Source organism: Papaver somniferum, chromosome 6, assembly GCF_003573695.1.
Source record: "Papaver somniferum cultivar HN1 chromosome 6, ASM357369v1, whole genome shotgun sequence".
NCBI classification, from domain to species: Eukaryota; Viridiplantae; Streptophyta; class Magnoliopsida; order Ranunculales; family Papaveraceae; genus Papaver; species Papaver somniferum.
The window spans coordinates 64225721-64241854 of record NC_039363.1 but is presented as its reverse complement, the minus strand read 5'-3'; the positions used below and the strand labels follow the sequence as shown (position 1 = coordinate 64241854).

At 35.8% G+C, this 16134-nt stretch overlaps 1 protein-coding gene across 2 annotated transcripts; it reads left to right on the top strand.

Annotated features, from left to right (window-relative positions):
• The first annotated feature begins 7327 nt into the window (after nucleotides 1-7327).
• On the top strand, nucleotides 7328-10358 carry LOC113287795 (transcription factor bHLH112-like). 2 transcript variants are annotated; one of them, XM_026536636.1, is made up of 7 exons: nucleotides 7328-7908; nucleotides 8091-8754; nucleotides 9027-9134; nucleotides 9246-9311; nucleotides 9483-9542; nucleotides 9647-9703; nucleotides 9790-10358. In XM_026536636.1, exons 1-7 carry the CDS (start codon nucleotides 7484-7486, stop codon nucleotides 9955-9957), a joined length of 1548 nt encoding a protein of 515 aa, XP_026392421.1. In that variant the 5' UTR covers nucleotides 7328-7483; the 3' UTR covers nucleotides 9958-10358. The 2 variants fall into 2 exon arrangements, with proteins under 2 accessions (XP_026392421.1, XP_026392420.1); XM_026536635.1 differs by having other exon boundaries at nucleotides 9483-9548.
• Nucleotides 10359-16134: the final 5776 nt, after the last annotated feature.

Here is a 16134-nt window from a genome sequence, read left to right as displayed (position 1 = left end):
AAAAACAAAACAAAACAAAACAAGATGAACCAAGGCCTAAGCCAAGGGCAGGGATGAATAAGAAACTGAAATGAAGCAAAGCTAAGGCAGGATACAGGCAAACTAAAAGAATGGGAGGAAAATTAGCTTGCTCATTGTCACTAGTGAGCACTAATTTCCCCCAATGCACAATCAACACTACAACCTAAGCATACAAGGAGAATGGCAAGAACATCAGCTTGCTATGAGCACTGATTTCTTGCCATTGCACAATCAGCACATTGCTTCACAGATACCTAGCCTAGCATTCCTTCAAATGTAACAATACATTAAACACAACAGGAACATTGATACTAACAGTGAGAAACAACACAAGTTAACAGGACTAACTGACTAACAATGAACAAAACTATAAATAACAGGAGACAAGCATAACAGGAATACAACATGAACATGAAACTGAACTTCTAAACACTACAAACATCACAACTGAAATTGACAAGATTTTATAACACTTAAAATTGAACTGTGGACTAAAGTTGAACTAAAATTAACAGTGCATGAATTGAAATTGAAATGAAACTAACAGGACATGAAAGTCCTGGATGTGGGCTAATCCCAACATGAAAATTACACACAACCCATGGTGCTATTTATAGTCACAGACCCAAATTATACAATTAGGGTTCTTCCCCAAATTTTTCACCCAAACTGACAGTAGACTAGGGTTCAGTAATTTCTCACCTAACTTGATGTAGCACATCAAATTGATCGCAACCCATGCTTTGTAATTGCTCCTACTCCATTTCTCATGCGCCAATTTCAACTCTAGCACACGTTAATCCATCAATCCATAACCTAGGGTTTAGGTTAGGTAATGAGCTGATGGGATAAGGGGCTAGAATGATGGGGGAAGGTGTTCAATTAGTGTAGGATGATGATTGAGGTGGTATGGTGGTGTTTGGTGGCGGTGTGGTGGTGACAGTGGAGGTGAAGGAGATGGTGTACGGTGGTTCTGCTGTGGAGAAGATGGTGGAGAGGGTATGGCTCGACTGTGTTTGGGTAGGGGGTGTGTTTGGGTTAGGTGGATGGCTCGGGTACAGGGTGTAAGGCAGATGCATCGAGTCTTGATGATCTGTGACTCTGAGCTGCGAGATGCGGAGATGGTAGGTAGATCGGACGGTGATGCGGAGGTAAGCGATGAGAGACCGTTGGATTATATGATACAACCAAATGAACGGTACTTGATGGAGTTAGGTACTGTAGTGTTAGGCGGAGATATCAAACTTTGATGCTCAGCAAGGAGCGACCGTCGGATGCTTCTGAGAAATGATCTGATGGCTGATAACGGAGGCGCTTTTGTGTGTAGAAAATGAGGTTGTGCGCACCATTCTTCGCGGCTTCCTTGCGTAATTTCTCCCGGCTTTTCACTACTTTTCTGCTCTTTTCGCTCCGCGACTCATCCGAACTTTATTTATTACCTAAAAATCAAAATTAATTAATAAAAATATTTATTCTTGAAAACAATGAAAATACAGAATATGGGATAAAATGTAGAATTAACGCATAAAGATGAGTTAAAATGCCAACAAAAAGGGATAAAATATACAATATTTGGCACTCATCAAATACCCCCAAACCTGAATTTTACTTGTCCTCAAGTAAAACAAAACTAAGGAAATCCTAACTATACCACTGTCGCTGGTCTCTCGAATGCATTTAGCGTATGCACTAAGCCTTTTAAACCACTAAGTGTCCCTAGTGGACGAGTGAAGTCTCGTGAAGGTTTACCAGAGGTGTGCCTACAAAACCTAAGGCCAAAATATAAGCTCAGATTCCATCAAATGTGACATGTGCAAAACAGTTTAAGCGCACAGCAAAATGGAGATGTCAATCTAGCTATCGAAGGCACAATCCTAGCACTGATAACAAAAAAAGACATGTGATAAGAGTGTAAAGTGTATCTACACATGTGTAAAGAAAGATCTGAAGTCATGACTACTAATCACCAAGAGATAGTTTCTCAGGCTAAGAACTGAGGTCGAAATCTAGCTAGCTGTCCGGACTTTACGAGAATTGTGAATGAGTTGGAGGTATTTCACAATTTCTCGCGTTGTACATCAATGGCATACACCCTCCTTGCTTATTACAACGAAACAACAAAAGATGACTATTTACATGACTCTTATTTACATTGACAATTCTCTTTTTATTTTTGGAACAAAGATGATGGAATTGAACAAATACTTGATTTTTTTGTATTTTTCTTTTTTTTTTTTCTTTTTTTTTTTTTTTTTTTTTTTTTTTTTTTTTTTTTTTTTTTTTTTTTTTTTTTTTTGAACAAGAAACACTTTGATACATATACAAAAGGAAACAAAAATTACATGACACTTTGCAAGAGGTAGCCCTTTTTGATGCACCCAGTTAAATTCGATGGTTGTCTTTCTTAATGTAACCTCCACCTTCTATCCCAACCAACCAAAGAACAAGCTAGTCAAGTTTCGTTCAGTATTCTAAAGTGATTGGCAATCGTAACTTCCTATCCAACACCTTGAAGATCGAGGCCATACATGTATTGGTAGATCGTGCGCGTGCAAATTTCTTATCACTATGTGAATTGTGCTAGAATCAGGGTGCCTAAATATCTAGACTAAGACTCCTAATAAAAATACATATTTGCACAAGAGTCAACATTTCAAGGTAAATGAGCTCCATTTTTATGATTTTTTTCATTTTTTTAATTTTTTTCAATTTTGATTTTTCAATTTTTTTTGGAATTTTTCAATTTTTTCAAAAAAGAAGAAGGAGTTCGTTTTCAATTATGGCAAATTATCATGGTATCTACTCTATACCCCCAAACCTAAACTAAACATTGTCCTCAATGTTTCAAAATATGGAAAGAATTAAAATGCAACATATGGAAAGGGACATGCTGAGTAGAGTAAAAGGAGAGAGAATACCCGATTTCGGCGAAAGCAGAATTAAAACTCCGTTATTCAAGGCAAAAATCCAACATATTTTAGCCGAGATCAAATTGGATTAGCAAAATATATACAAAAGGAACAAAAGGTTTTTTTTTTTTTTTTTTTTTTTTAAATAAAATAAAATTTGGTTTTTGTATGGGAGCAAGCCCACTGTGCAAGCCTCTAATGAAATGGATGGAAGGCTGCGGCCCACGAAACACTAAGTTTTAATTTTGAAAGTTTAATTTGGCCCAGTTGGTTAAGGCCCGACGTTTGTTTTAAAACTTTGGTTTCGAGGTCCACTTTCGAGTGGAATACAAGTCCAATTGATGCTTACAAGCTCAGCTGGGTTTAAACCCAGAGTTCAAAATACAAGTCCAATGAAAGAATTTAAACAAGCCCACAAAAAATAAATACAAGCCCACAAATAAATTATTACAAACCCAAAATAGAAAAATAAAAAGCCCAAAAAAATTGGGTTAATTATTACAAGCCCACAATTAAAGAAATTTGGAAGCCCACAGGTTGGGTTCTCTCAATGAAATGGGTTTAGGCTTACCTTTTTAGCACAGCCCAGCTGCTCTGATATTGTTGCAAAAACCCAGTTGGGTTTTGGTTCTTTTCCTTGGTGGCGTCCCAGCAGAGGAAAAACAGGTTCAGAACAGCAGGTCCAATAGCAAATGAAATGAAGCAGATGCAGATGCAAATGCTATGCAATGAAATACAAAATAGCTAAGAAAACACACAGATAAAACACAGCACCAATCCCCGGCAACGGCGCCAAAAACTTGGTAGGCCTAGAAAGGTGTAAAAAATTATCCCCGGCCAAAAACTTGGTAGGCATCTAAAAGGTCCTACAAATTATAACCGCAAGTGCACGGTCGTCAGTTGTAGCTCGTGCAAGTACGGGTCGATCCACAGAGATCGGGTGTGTTTCGGAAGTGTTTTAGCTATTTGGGTTCCTAGATTTGCTTTGGGCTTAGAAGCCTTTTGGAAACTGTTGGGCTTAAAGTACTAATGGGTTTGTTCATAATAAAATGAACTGAGCTTGGGCTCAGTTTGTTCTTTGAAGTGCAAATGGGCTTAGGCCTTAAACTTAGGCTTTTGATTAAGCCCACAGTTGATTGGATTGGGCTTTTAACCTTAACCTAAACTGGGCTTTGAGCCTTAATGAAATGGGCCTTGGTGGACTGAACTTGAGCTTTGATTTAGCTAGGCCTTTGGGTCTTAACCTGAGCTGTGGTTTCAGTTTGATGGACCTTTGCTTGGCTGCAGGAAGCAGCAGCAACAACAGCAGCAGCAGCACAAGTGCTGCACTGCAGCAGCAGCAGCTTGGCAGAGGAAGAGAGCAATGCAGCAGGAACTGCAGGAAGGCAACAGCAACAGCAGCTGCAGGAGAAAGAAGCAGCACCAGGTAGCAGGCCTAGCAGCAGCAATAGCAACAGCAGCTGCTTGGCAGCAGCAACAGCAGCAGCACAAGTGACAGAGAAGGCAATGTAGCACAAGTAACAGAATGTACAAGCAATGGAAAGGAAAGCAAAACAAGAGAGTTGCAGGGCAGATGGAATAAGAGAAGCAACAGAAAAAAAAAGCAATGGAAAAACTAAACAGCAACAACAGGGAGAACAAAAACAAAACAAAACAAAACAAGATGAACCAAGGCCTAAGCCAAGGGCAGGGATGATAAAGAAACTGACAAGAAGCAATACTAAGGCAAGAATACAGGCATTCCTATAGAATGGGTTGAAAACTAGCTTGCTATAAGCACTAGCTTCTTCCAATGCACAATCAACACTACAACCTAAGCATACAAGGAGAATGGCAAGAACATCAGCTTGCTATGAGCACTGATTTCTTGCCATTACACAATCAGCACATTGCTTCACAGATACCTAGCCTAGCATTCCTTCAGATGACAGTAAAACAAACATGACAGGAACATTGATACTAACAGTGAGAAACAACACAAGTTAACAGGACTAACTGACTAACAATGAACAAAACTATAAATAACAGGAGACAAGCATAACAGGAATACAACATGAACATGAAACTGAACTTCTAAACACTACAAACATCACAACTGAAATTGACAAGATTTTATAACACTTAAAATTGAACTGTGGACTAAAGTTGAACTAAAATTAACAGTGCATGAATTGAAATTGAAATGAAACTAACAGGACATGAAAGTCCTGGATGTGGGCTAATCCCAACATGAAAATTACACACAACCCATGGTGCTATTTATAGTCACAGACCCAAATTATACAATTAGGGTTCTTCCCCAAATTTTTCACCCAAACTGACAGTAGACTAGGGTTCAGTAATTTCTCACCTAACTTGATGTAGCACATCAAATTGATCGCAACCCATGCTTTGTAATTGCTCCTACTCCATTTCTCATGCGCCAATTTCAACTCTAGCACACGTTAATCCATCAATCCATAACCTAGGGTTTAGGTTAGGTAATGAGCTGATGGGATAAGGGGCTAGAATGATGGGGGAAGGTGTTCAATTATGTGTAGGATGATGATTGAGGTGGTATGGTGGTGTTTGGTGGCGGTGTGGTGGTGACAGTGGAGGTGAAGGAGATGGTGTACGGTGGTTCTGCTGTGGAGAAGATGGTGGAGAGGGTATGGCTCGACTGTGTTTGGGTAGGGGGTGTGTTTGGGTTAGGTGGATGGGCTCGGGTACTAGGGTGTAAGGCAGATGCATCGAGTCTTGATGATCTGTGACTCTGAGCTGCGAGATGCGGAGATGGTAGGTAGATCGGACGGTGATGCGGAGGTAAGCGATGAGAGACCGTTGGATTATATGATACAACCAAATGAACGGTACTTGATGGAGTTAGGTACTGTAGTGTTAGGCGGAGATATCAAACTTTGATGCTCAGCAAGGAGCGACCGTCGGATGCTTCTGAGAAATGATCTGATGGCTGATAACGGAGGCGCTTTTGTGTGTAGAAAATGAGGTTGTGCGCACCATTCTTCGCGGCTTCCTTGCGTAATTTCTCCCGGCTTTTCACTACTTTTCTGCTCTTTTCGCTCCGCGACTCATCCGAACTTTATTTATTACCTAAAAATACAAAATTAATTAATAAAAATATTTATTCATGAAAACAATGAAAATACAGAATATGGGATAAAATGTAGAATTAACGCATAAAAGATGAGTTAAAATGCCAACAAAAAGGGATAAATATATACAATATTTGGCACTCATCATTGTCGTAAACTCTCGAGGCAATCCTGTATTCATTTCTTCTCGAGTCAGTCTTGTAATCGTTTTATATCAGGAGAATTATGGTTAACATATTTAAGTTTTGCCTCTTTTTTGAAAATAAAATATCATTTTCGACAAGGAGAATTATGATCAATATATTCGAGGCTTACCACTTTCTCAAAAATAAACTAAACAAAAATTAAAATAAGCATAACTCACTTAATTAGCTAGGTCGTACTTGAACGTTGTTGGAAATGTATTTCTTTCACGTCTGATTTTTCTTCAATCACATTCTTTTTCTTTTTCTTTTTCTTCTTTTGATAAAAACCTTTATTTTCCCTTAATAATTTCAAATAAAGGTTGCATATAGATCAAGTACATCGAGAAATATAAAATACCAAAAACAACATACTTGAAGTAGTACATATTCTAGTAATCCCACAAAGAAAGGAGAAGCAAAATCAAAAGAACCACATAAAACTAGTATCAAAACCTCGATCAGATGGGAAAAATGATGATTTTCAGGAAATAATCTGCCATTAAATTTTCTTGCGAAATACTCCGAAATTATCGGTCTATTTGAAAAATCCACAAAAGTTTCTTTTTCTTTTCATGCACTTGGCGGAGAAGTCCTAATGATCACCATCGTCTAAAATTCCATCGTGAGATATTCTGAGCCTTGTACATAAGATCCATATCAGATGATTATTACACTCAAAATGTCATTAATGACGTCATCGGTTATGATGAAAAGAGTTTCGATACGTGTAATTGTTTAAGCCGGTATAGCTTGTAACAAATGACTCACTTTTTATTATCTTATTTCATTTCTTTTTTCAATTCCAATCATATCATATTTTTGCTTTTCTCCTAAGACATAGAAAATACAAAAATTAAAAACAAAAATGAATACAATTGTTGAAAGGAAAATTTACTTTTACAATAAAAATTCTTTTCTCTTTAAGTTTTAATTTTCAAATAATATTTGTCCAAGCCAATCATATACTTCACCAGAAAAACAAAACTTAACCTAAAAATTGTCAACCGGATTCCTTTCGGTGAATCCGGTCATTTTTTACCCTCCGTACAATCCAAAAAAATCTTTGTATAAATGACATGGAATGGTAGACATTTGATTTCCCACCCTAAAACCTAAACACACAGCTTGATTAGAGAGTGAAAGAGAGATATAACTAAAAAGAAACACCCAACCAAAAACAAACAACGGAAACTCACTTTGTAGCTAGAGAGAAAAAGAAAGTGAAGTTTTAGGTCCTTTCAGATACTTATATTTCTAACTACAGAGAGACTATAACATGGCAGAAGAGTTTCAACAAAGTGGTATTTGCAGTGGGAATTGGTGGAATTCTGATAGGATTAATGGATCCAATTCATTACCTTTCTCTACAGCTACAAATGATGTAGGATTCAACAGCTACGTTGGATCATGGAGGCACAATAATACTTCTATTGATCATCATCATCATTATCCAATATCATCATTAGAGATGAATAAAACTAGGTCATCCACTGATGAGTCTGGAGGGACTTCCGTGTCTGGTAGCTCATCGATTGTTTATCAAGATATTCAAAAGCCACAAGAATCGGATTCTGTCGGTCATGAAGGTGGAGGCAACAGCAGCGACAGCATCTTAATGGATTCGACGTTACAAATGATGGGGTTTTCTCTTTCTTCTTCATCAGTACCTTCCCTAGATTGGAATAACCAAAATTACTTAAGGTACAGGGTGCATGTTTTCCTTTTGTTCTTCATTTTTATTAGCATCATTTATATTCCAGATTTTCGATAACTCAGTTGCCGTCTTTGCATGACCTAGAGGCATCTGATGTCCTCTACGTTAGAGATAATAATCTAGCTAGTCTAGTTCTGATAAATGGTAGTATCTTTGTATATGTCACCAGCGATAATAATCGAAGTCGCAACGGAAGAGCTGATGAAGGTGATGATGATCAAGTCCTAAAAGATTGGAGTAATGATATGAAAAGTTTTAGTTCATGTGGTGGTAGTGGTGGTGAAGATTCATCATCTACTATAACTTCTTTGAAGCAAATAAATATTGGTTTTGCTTTAGACCAACAACAACAACAGCCGCAATCCAGTGATTGCACGGTTACTTGCGAGGGTTTACCAACAAGTTTCCCGATAAATTCTTCTACACTATATGGATGTCCGACAAATTTGTTACAAGGTTTATTTGAGCCTGATCATAATCTTCCGCCACCATCGGGGGCTTCTTATCCTGAAGAGAATCGAACGATGGACTTCAACAATCCGTCTTTAACAAATTATATAATGAACTCATCCAACGATCTTTCGTCGAATAATACAACTTGGCAGAAACTTTCTCATCAGTTTCTCAAGACCACTACTTCACCTCCAACACAACAACCAACGAGTAATAACAACCAGTCACTGTACTTCTCAAACGACGCTCCTTTCTGGAACGCTTCAGCTGCATCCATGACAAATGATCGATCAAGTTTTCTGCCATCATCCCAGCAAATCCAACTACTAACATCGAATTTTGAAGAAAATAAACCTTACCCAAGCAATCACGCAGTGAAGGTAATTATATATTTGGTGATGCATGGATCACGTTGATTTGAGAATTCGTTATGTTGGTAAAGGCGACATTTTTAGAAGGAAAAAGAAAAGCACATTTTTTGAAAAATTTCTTGTTCTTAATTGTAACAGTTCATGTCAATAGTATACTTTTGGAACGAACGGGTTAAACTTAAACATAAAAAAAAAAGGCATTTTATGATAGAATTGCTTGGGCGAATTGTTTTCATTTCAAGGATTTTGAACCCTTTGGATTGGTTTGTTTTGTATCCCAGCCCAAGAAGTCAGAAGAAGTAAATGATTCGAGCTCAGCTTTGAAGAAAAGCAACAATGAACCCTCGTTCAAAAGACCTCGAATCGAAACCCCATTGCCAACTTTTAAGGTATAAATATATACATGAAAATTCTATTCTACAGTATTTCTTATCAGTATAAGATTTCAATTACGTTTCGAATATTGTCGGAGAACTTATAGGTTAATTTTATCTTATTAGGTACGAAAGGAGAAATTAGGAGATCGAATCACTGCACTCCAACAATTAGTTTCACCCTTTGGAAAGGTAAGGATGAGCTGATTTTTTTTTCTTCTTTATTGATCGATAAGGATGAAGTTAATTACTTCAGCAAACTAGTATGTACTTACTTGTTCCTAGCTAATCCATCCTGTTTTGATTTCTCATTTCAAATAGCGCATTTTGGACTTTCTAATCAAATCGCCTTATTTATTTTAGACGGACACAGCGTCGGTGCTCTTTGAAGCTATCGAGTACATCAAGTTCCTCCATGATCAAGTCAGTGTAAGTTTTTATTGTTTGTTAAAATTATTTTCATCTTCTTACCAACGAATTAGATGTATATATACAGGATTTAATGTCTTTTTCTTACATGAAACCAGGTTCTGAGTGCTCCATACCTTAAGAATAGTGGTGCTCACATTCAACACCACCACAAGGTATAAACCTTTAACTATTTAACTACTTTGCAGAATTTTAAAATTTTATTTTTCCATAATGTTATTTATTCTTGATGTTCTTACAGAATTCTAATAAAAGTAGAGATCATAATGGGCAAGGAAACCGTAATTACCATCAGCAAGATCTTAGAAGCAGAGGATTATGTTTGGTTCCAATTTCAAGCACCTTCCCAGTTACTAATGAGACTGCAACAGATTTCTGGACACCTACGTTTGGTAGTACATACAGGTAGGACGTGAGATACGTAGAAAGTAATATGACCAATTACCAACTCAAAGTCAAACCGTTTCTTACTTGACCAACTAATAAACTTATTTAACTGAAGATATAAGATTTGGTATTGATGAGAAAGTCAAATGAAAAGCAAAGATATATCCAGGAACTCGGTTAAAGTTCAAGCACTACAGTTAGGGAAGAAAAGCCAAAATAAGAAAGAAAGGTTATGAATCGATGCATTGAATGAACCTTGAAAGTACAGGGTTTAATAACGCCGGGTCAGCTACTACAGGCAAAATGATGTGGAATTGGCCAGGAATTGAGGATTAGCTAGCTAATTTTTTAATAACTACTGATGTCATATGATCATATGTAATAATATAAATTATTAATCGGAAGTATCTTTAATATTTGGAAGATGTGGGTTAGGGATGGGAACAAGTATTAGTGCTAAATTTGGCAGAAATGTGTAAAGATAGATATAAAGGGAGTTTAGTTTCTGTAACTGTGCGTAAGGCTGGCAATAATACATTTGTCACTACATGAGAAACACAATTGCTTGAATTAGGGTTTGTTTATCGAGTTGGCAGCCAAACCGTTTAGAGCAACAACTACCGGAACCTCCATAATCTGGAGTTGGCTTTGTGCAAGTTCTTTCGGATTCTGGCAGTTACCTCTAACATGTTTGTCATGACTGCCTCCGGCTAAACTGTCTGTTTTTTAAATATTTGGAAATTGATAGTGGAAGTTAGTCAGACAGCTTATGGGCCCATAGGAGACTATCTCTGTTTTTGTTTTTTGTTTTGGAGTTTATAGATTAATATTCCAATTGTGTAGAGAGTATGAGAGTGTGGGGCTCACATGAGGGTATTAGTACTCTTATTGATCATCAAGAGGCATGCTTTTGTGCTTTACTTTTTTTTCCTTTTCTTATAGAATGGTCACATAGAAGAGAAGAGCATCTATTGAAAGAGAAAAAAAAAAAAGTAAATAAATGTTGATGAATGGATGATCAGGCCAAAGCCAAACTCTCATCCAGATCCTCTTACTAATCTCTCCAACTTTTTCATTGTTCATCAAACTTCACTGTCATTCGCGTAACAGGTCAAACATAATGCTTTGTGTTTTGCGAGTAACTTTGTGCACCTATTAAAACTGGTTATGTTCCTTTCTAACAGTCTGGTTTTATTTTTAGAGAAATTTAAGGAAATTAAGATAACTAATTATTGAAAGTGGTCTTCATGACACTTGTCAATAAAAGAAGTGAAATGAAATGGTCCCCATGACACTTGTCAGTAAAAGAAGTAAATTGAAATGATCGACATGACACTTGTCATCAAAAGAAGTTAAGAGAAAAATGGTCCCAGAAAATTAAAGTAATGTTTGACTTTCCCAATTAAGAAACCGACCTATTTTTTTAAAACATTTATTTATAGAAACCAGCATGTTAAAAAGGAACGGAGGGAGTATTTTTCCACCTCCTCGTATAATTGTGTATTGTACAGAAACCTCGTATAATTGTGTATTGTAGAGAAAAGTGGAGATGTTTATCTACTCGATATCTTTCTATATTTCTTGTGCTTCAGCGCAATGCACAACCTAATTATAAAATGGAAAATGGGCATCTAGGTTTTTGATGAGAAGCGGAAGCTTACAATGGAAATAAATTGAAATTGATAACTTGAAAAGGATAAATAATCAACCAATTTAGTTTCTTCTATCCTTTGAATAAAGGAAGAACCTAATAATGGAGATTCTTCTCAAATAACTTACAATTTCTACCCAATTAAATTGGAAACTATAAGATTATGAGAGGCATCTAGTTGATACTCTAGAATTAGATGATTTAATTCCCCCTAGAGATAACAATTAGGATTCAAAGAAGAGAAAACTCTTGTCCTCACACAATATTCTAAAACCAAAACTTCCTCCTTTCGCCTTATGTCTTCTAATTTATACTAGCACTAAGGGCATACTTGGCATATTCAAAGTAATTCTAGGATGGACTATAAATGGTGCTTCAATATCGATATGGGACATCCACAATACATCAGTTTTAATGGAGTGTACAAATTTATTTTTAATGATTACACGAATATATGACGGTTAAGCATAAGCTTCAACGAACTCTCCCCCATTTAATATTATTCTCGAAAAAAAACAATATGAGCGACCTTGACTCTAATCACAAGAGAAAGATTTTCTTGGACACTAATAATTTTACTCGCTAGTTACGAACAAAATAGATTTGCATCCAATATTTTTCTCTCTTCTCGCCAGTTACGAACAAAGAAGTTAAAAATAACGATCTTAATGCTAGAGGCACTAAGATACAAGATTTTCGTGAGAAAAATAATCATCTTCAAAAATTATTCTCTAGGTCAGTCACGAACAAAGAGCACAATTAATGCGATATGACTTAATATAAGAATTATAACTTCTCTAACCATGTACAGACGTAGAGATTAAATTTCACCACTTATTCCCCGGAGGTTATGCAATCAAGGAGGAAAGCAGATTCCTAGAGAACATATTGCAGAATCCTGTAGTAGTATATTCACAAAAGTGTAATCGTGGAGAGATCAATACTGCAATTTTCAAAATAGTTTACTCCTTTTTTGACAAGAGTTAATACATTAACCTATGAGAAAATACGAGATATATGTTCTAATCACCAGAATATGATAGCAAAGAACAAATCTCACAAAATAAGCAATACATATATATAATCCATGAAGATTAGGTATTGCAAGTCATCCTCCAAAATAAAATTTAATTAAATAAACTATAAATATGCAAGCTGATAGTATTTAAAATAGCTAAATTAACACATAAAAACTACTCCAAAATCTAGTGTTCCTCCTTAAACAATAAAAATAAATTCCTACAATGAATTAACTAGTAAATATAAAGAGAAGGAAATAATAACGACATCTTACTCTGGAGTCGAAGAAGTGTAATCATTCTCTCTGTAAGCTTCTAGTTCTTTCTCTATCAAAGTCAACCTGGATTCAAGGTTCTCAATCCTATTTTAAATTATCTTGGAGGAAGATTGCAAATCTTCACTTGGAGTTTGAAATTTCTTGAGCATTAGATTCATCTTAAGAGAACACTCATTATGTTGGGAGCTTGAAAAATTTACAAGGTGTGGAACCACCTTTGTCTTGATAAGAGTCATTATCAGAAGACTCAAAACGAATTTTGGGGAATTATACAGTCCAGAAATTATCTTATTTGCTAGACATACTAGAAGAAGTAGACAGGATTTGAAGCTTTTCTTATGCAAGAAATTCTGAGAAGAATGTGAGGTGACTTCTCCCTTTTTTAATAATCTTTCAGGGTTCAAAAATTTCTCATCATCCAAGTTACAGAACCGTGGTTCTTTAAGAGGTAAGATTCATGTATAGTAAGACATCAACTAACCCCTTTTTAATCTTACCCTAACTAAAGTTTGAAACATTCAAACTTGTAGAATTAATTGTCTTGAGAAAAACTCTACATTAAACCTTTTTTAGGAGCATAAAACCTGGAGACAAATATCAACAAAATGTTGAGAAATTTTCTCTTACCTTTTAACAAGGCATGTTGATACTCACATCAAGTCATTAGGACTTAATAGATGTGATTACACTATTCACTTATATTACAGTGTAGAGAAAGACTTGAGAACCGTCTCTAGGAGCATAGCTCATCCTTTTGAGATCTTATGAGTCTTTATACATAATATTTTCCTCTCAAACTCTGTCTTAACAAAGATCAAATAAGAGTATTTATTCAGACAATTCTATCCTCTTTAGGTTGTAGTTCTCGCCCAAGGGAAAGATGAGAACCAACCAGAAGATTATTGTAAAGAGTAATTCATCCCACTGTCCACTATGCGATGGTTTATGTGTTTTTTTTAAGAATATAAAAGTTACTTAAGAATTCCTTATTCAAGTAGGGTCTTTCAAAGGAATCAGAGAATCAAGAATAAGATCTGTTTTACCTGTGGGCTTTAAGAGTCTTTTCTTTTTTCACAACTTGTTCCTCAACACTTTGATAGAACTTCGAAGGTCATGAATATTTTTGTCAAGCTCCTTTGAAAGAACTGTTTCCTTCAAATTCTGAGCCACCTTCTTCTTCTAAGATTGTGAAGCGTGAAGACAGTGATTTCTATGATTTCTGACATTGAAGACAGATTGATCATCTGAATGTTTTTTACAGAAGGAACACTGTCATGAAGGTTTTATGTCCTTACATATGAACCGGTATTCTTCTCTACTTGAGATGAAAAAATTAGGGCAGTAAATGTGTTTAGATGAGGTATGTTATAGTTCTTATTGGAATTTTTCGATACAGATCGATTCTTCTTTTTATAAACTTTGAGATCATAGAAAAGTTTTTTAGACTTTATTTGTTCCTTTCTCATTTTATCTAGCTCATGTTCCATGCCTTCAAACTTTTTGAGATAAGTTCTTTTTCCAGTTGAAAACTAATCTTTATTGAGTGACTTTTTTGAATCAACAAACTGATTTGTTCTTCCGGAGTAGGGTGGTTGTTGGAACAATTAGAACTGTTTGAAATTAGAACATGATCATCAACAGAATAAGTAAGAAGCTCGTCCTTAAGAGATAAGTCATATTCTGGACAATAGTCTACATTGGCCATAAGGGCTTTGGCTTTTTTTACAATACTTCTTGTTATGATAAACATAAATATTATATCCATGAACAAGAAACTTAGCACAATGGAGAGTCTCATTTTTGATTTGAACTTAACTATCTAAAACCTTTTAAGGAAAGAGTTTTTAAGAGATTTTGTTATTCTCGGTCTAAGAGTTTTCTTAATCTCTTGTGCAAACAGACATAGTAGAGTTTGAGACATTCTCATCTTTTTCAATAATTAGTTCAGGACAGAGGTAGTCGGAGTCAACCTCGATAGTAATAAAAGCATTAATTGCTCTGATCTATCGTCATTGACTCTTTTACTATGTTCGAGATCAAAAATCTTTAACTTTCCAACCAAGGTGCTTCTAATAGTGTAGTTAGGTCAATTCCTTTGGTGGTGGCATGTTTCTTATACTCATATTGAGCTAGTAAAGATCTCAGAATTTTTATCACAATATCCCTTTTAGGAATGGTCTTTATTAGTGCATAACAAACATTCACTCTTTCCGACAATTTGTGATTAAACTCCTCAAGCGAATCTTCATTAGCCATACGAAGATTTTCCCAGTCAGAAGTTAGGTTTTGAAGACTTAATTCTTTCTCTATATAATTTCCTTCAAATATGGTTTCTAAAATATCCCAAGCATCCTTCGATCTAGTGCACATAGACACATGATGCTGAAGATATTGGCTTATGGCATGGATAATAGCATTCACCCATCATAGTTGTGTTTAGCATCATTGATTTTGGCTTCGCTGTATGTAGCTATATATTTTGGAACATCAGCTTCCCCTTCTCCAACCATTGGAGTATCATATCCTCTTACAACAAGAACCCATGTCTTGAAATTACGAGCTTGTAAGAAAGATGCATAGCTATTTTCCACCATAAGTAATTTGTGTCACCAAAGACTGGTGGTACATTAATCGAGATTGCACTCTTGTCCATAATTCAGATCGTCACACATACTTGTTAGGTCTAAAGGTGTTTTCCTACTTTGATACAAATTGAAAATGAGAGGATACCAAGTACCCTACCAACTTTTTCGTTCGGCAACCTATATGAACAAAACCTAATACAATTTCAAGTAGATCAATTTAATGATCCTTGACAATATGTATGTAGAGTTTATATCTCTTCCCAATCTATACGTATAGACTAAGGAGTCTGTGAACCTGATTGTTAAGAAAAGTACTTAGACGATCTCAAAAATCAATATCCAAGATCAATCTACTCGTATCCAAACAATCAAATCAGAATTCTGGCTAGTAATAAACTTGTTATTTATCTTTCAAGATACGAATTCTATAAGAAATAAGTCTCGTAATAGATCATAATTATATGGACGTATACATGTGTAAATCCTATTATAAAGATAAATAATAAAATGCGGAAAGGGAAATACATAAGACACCATAAGTTTTGTTAATGAGGAAACCCCAACAGTAGAAAAACCTCGGGACCTCGTCCAGATTTGAACACCAAACCGTATTAAGCCGCTACATATACTAGCCTACTACTAGACTTCGGACTGGATTGTAACTAA

Coding starts and splice junctions, on each gene's coding strand:
- LOC113287795 (XM_026536635.1), top strand. CDS start 7,484: ATGGCAGAAGAGTTTCAACAAAGTGGTATTTGCAGTGGGAATTGGTGG. Junction 7,909..8,090: donor AATAACCAAAATTACTTAAG/GTACAGGGTGCA, acceptor ATATGTCACCAG/CGATAATAATCGAAGTCGCA. Junction 9,135..9,245: donor CCCCATTGCCAACTTTTAAG/GTATAAATATAT, acceptor TTATCTTATTAG/GTACGAAAGGAGAAATTAGG.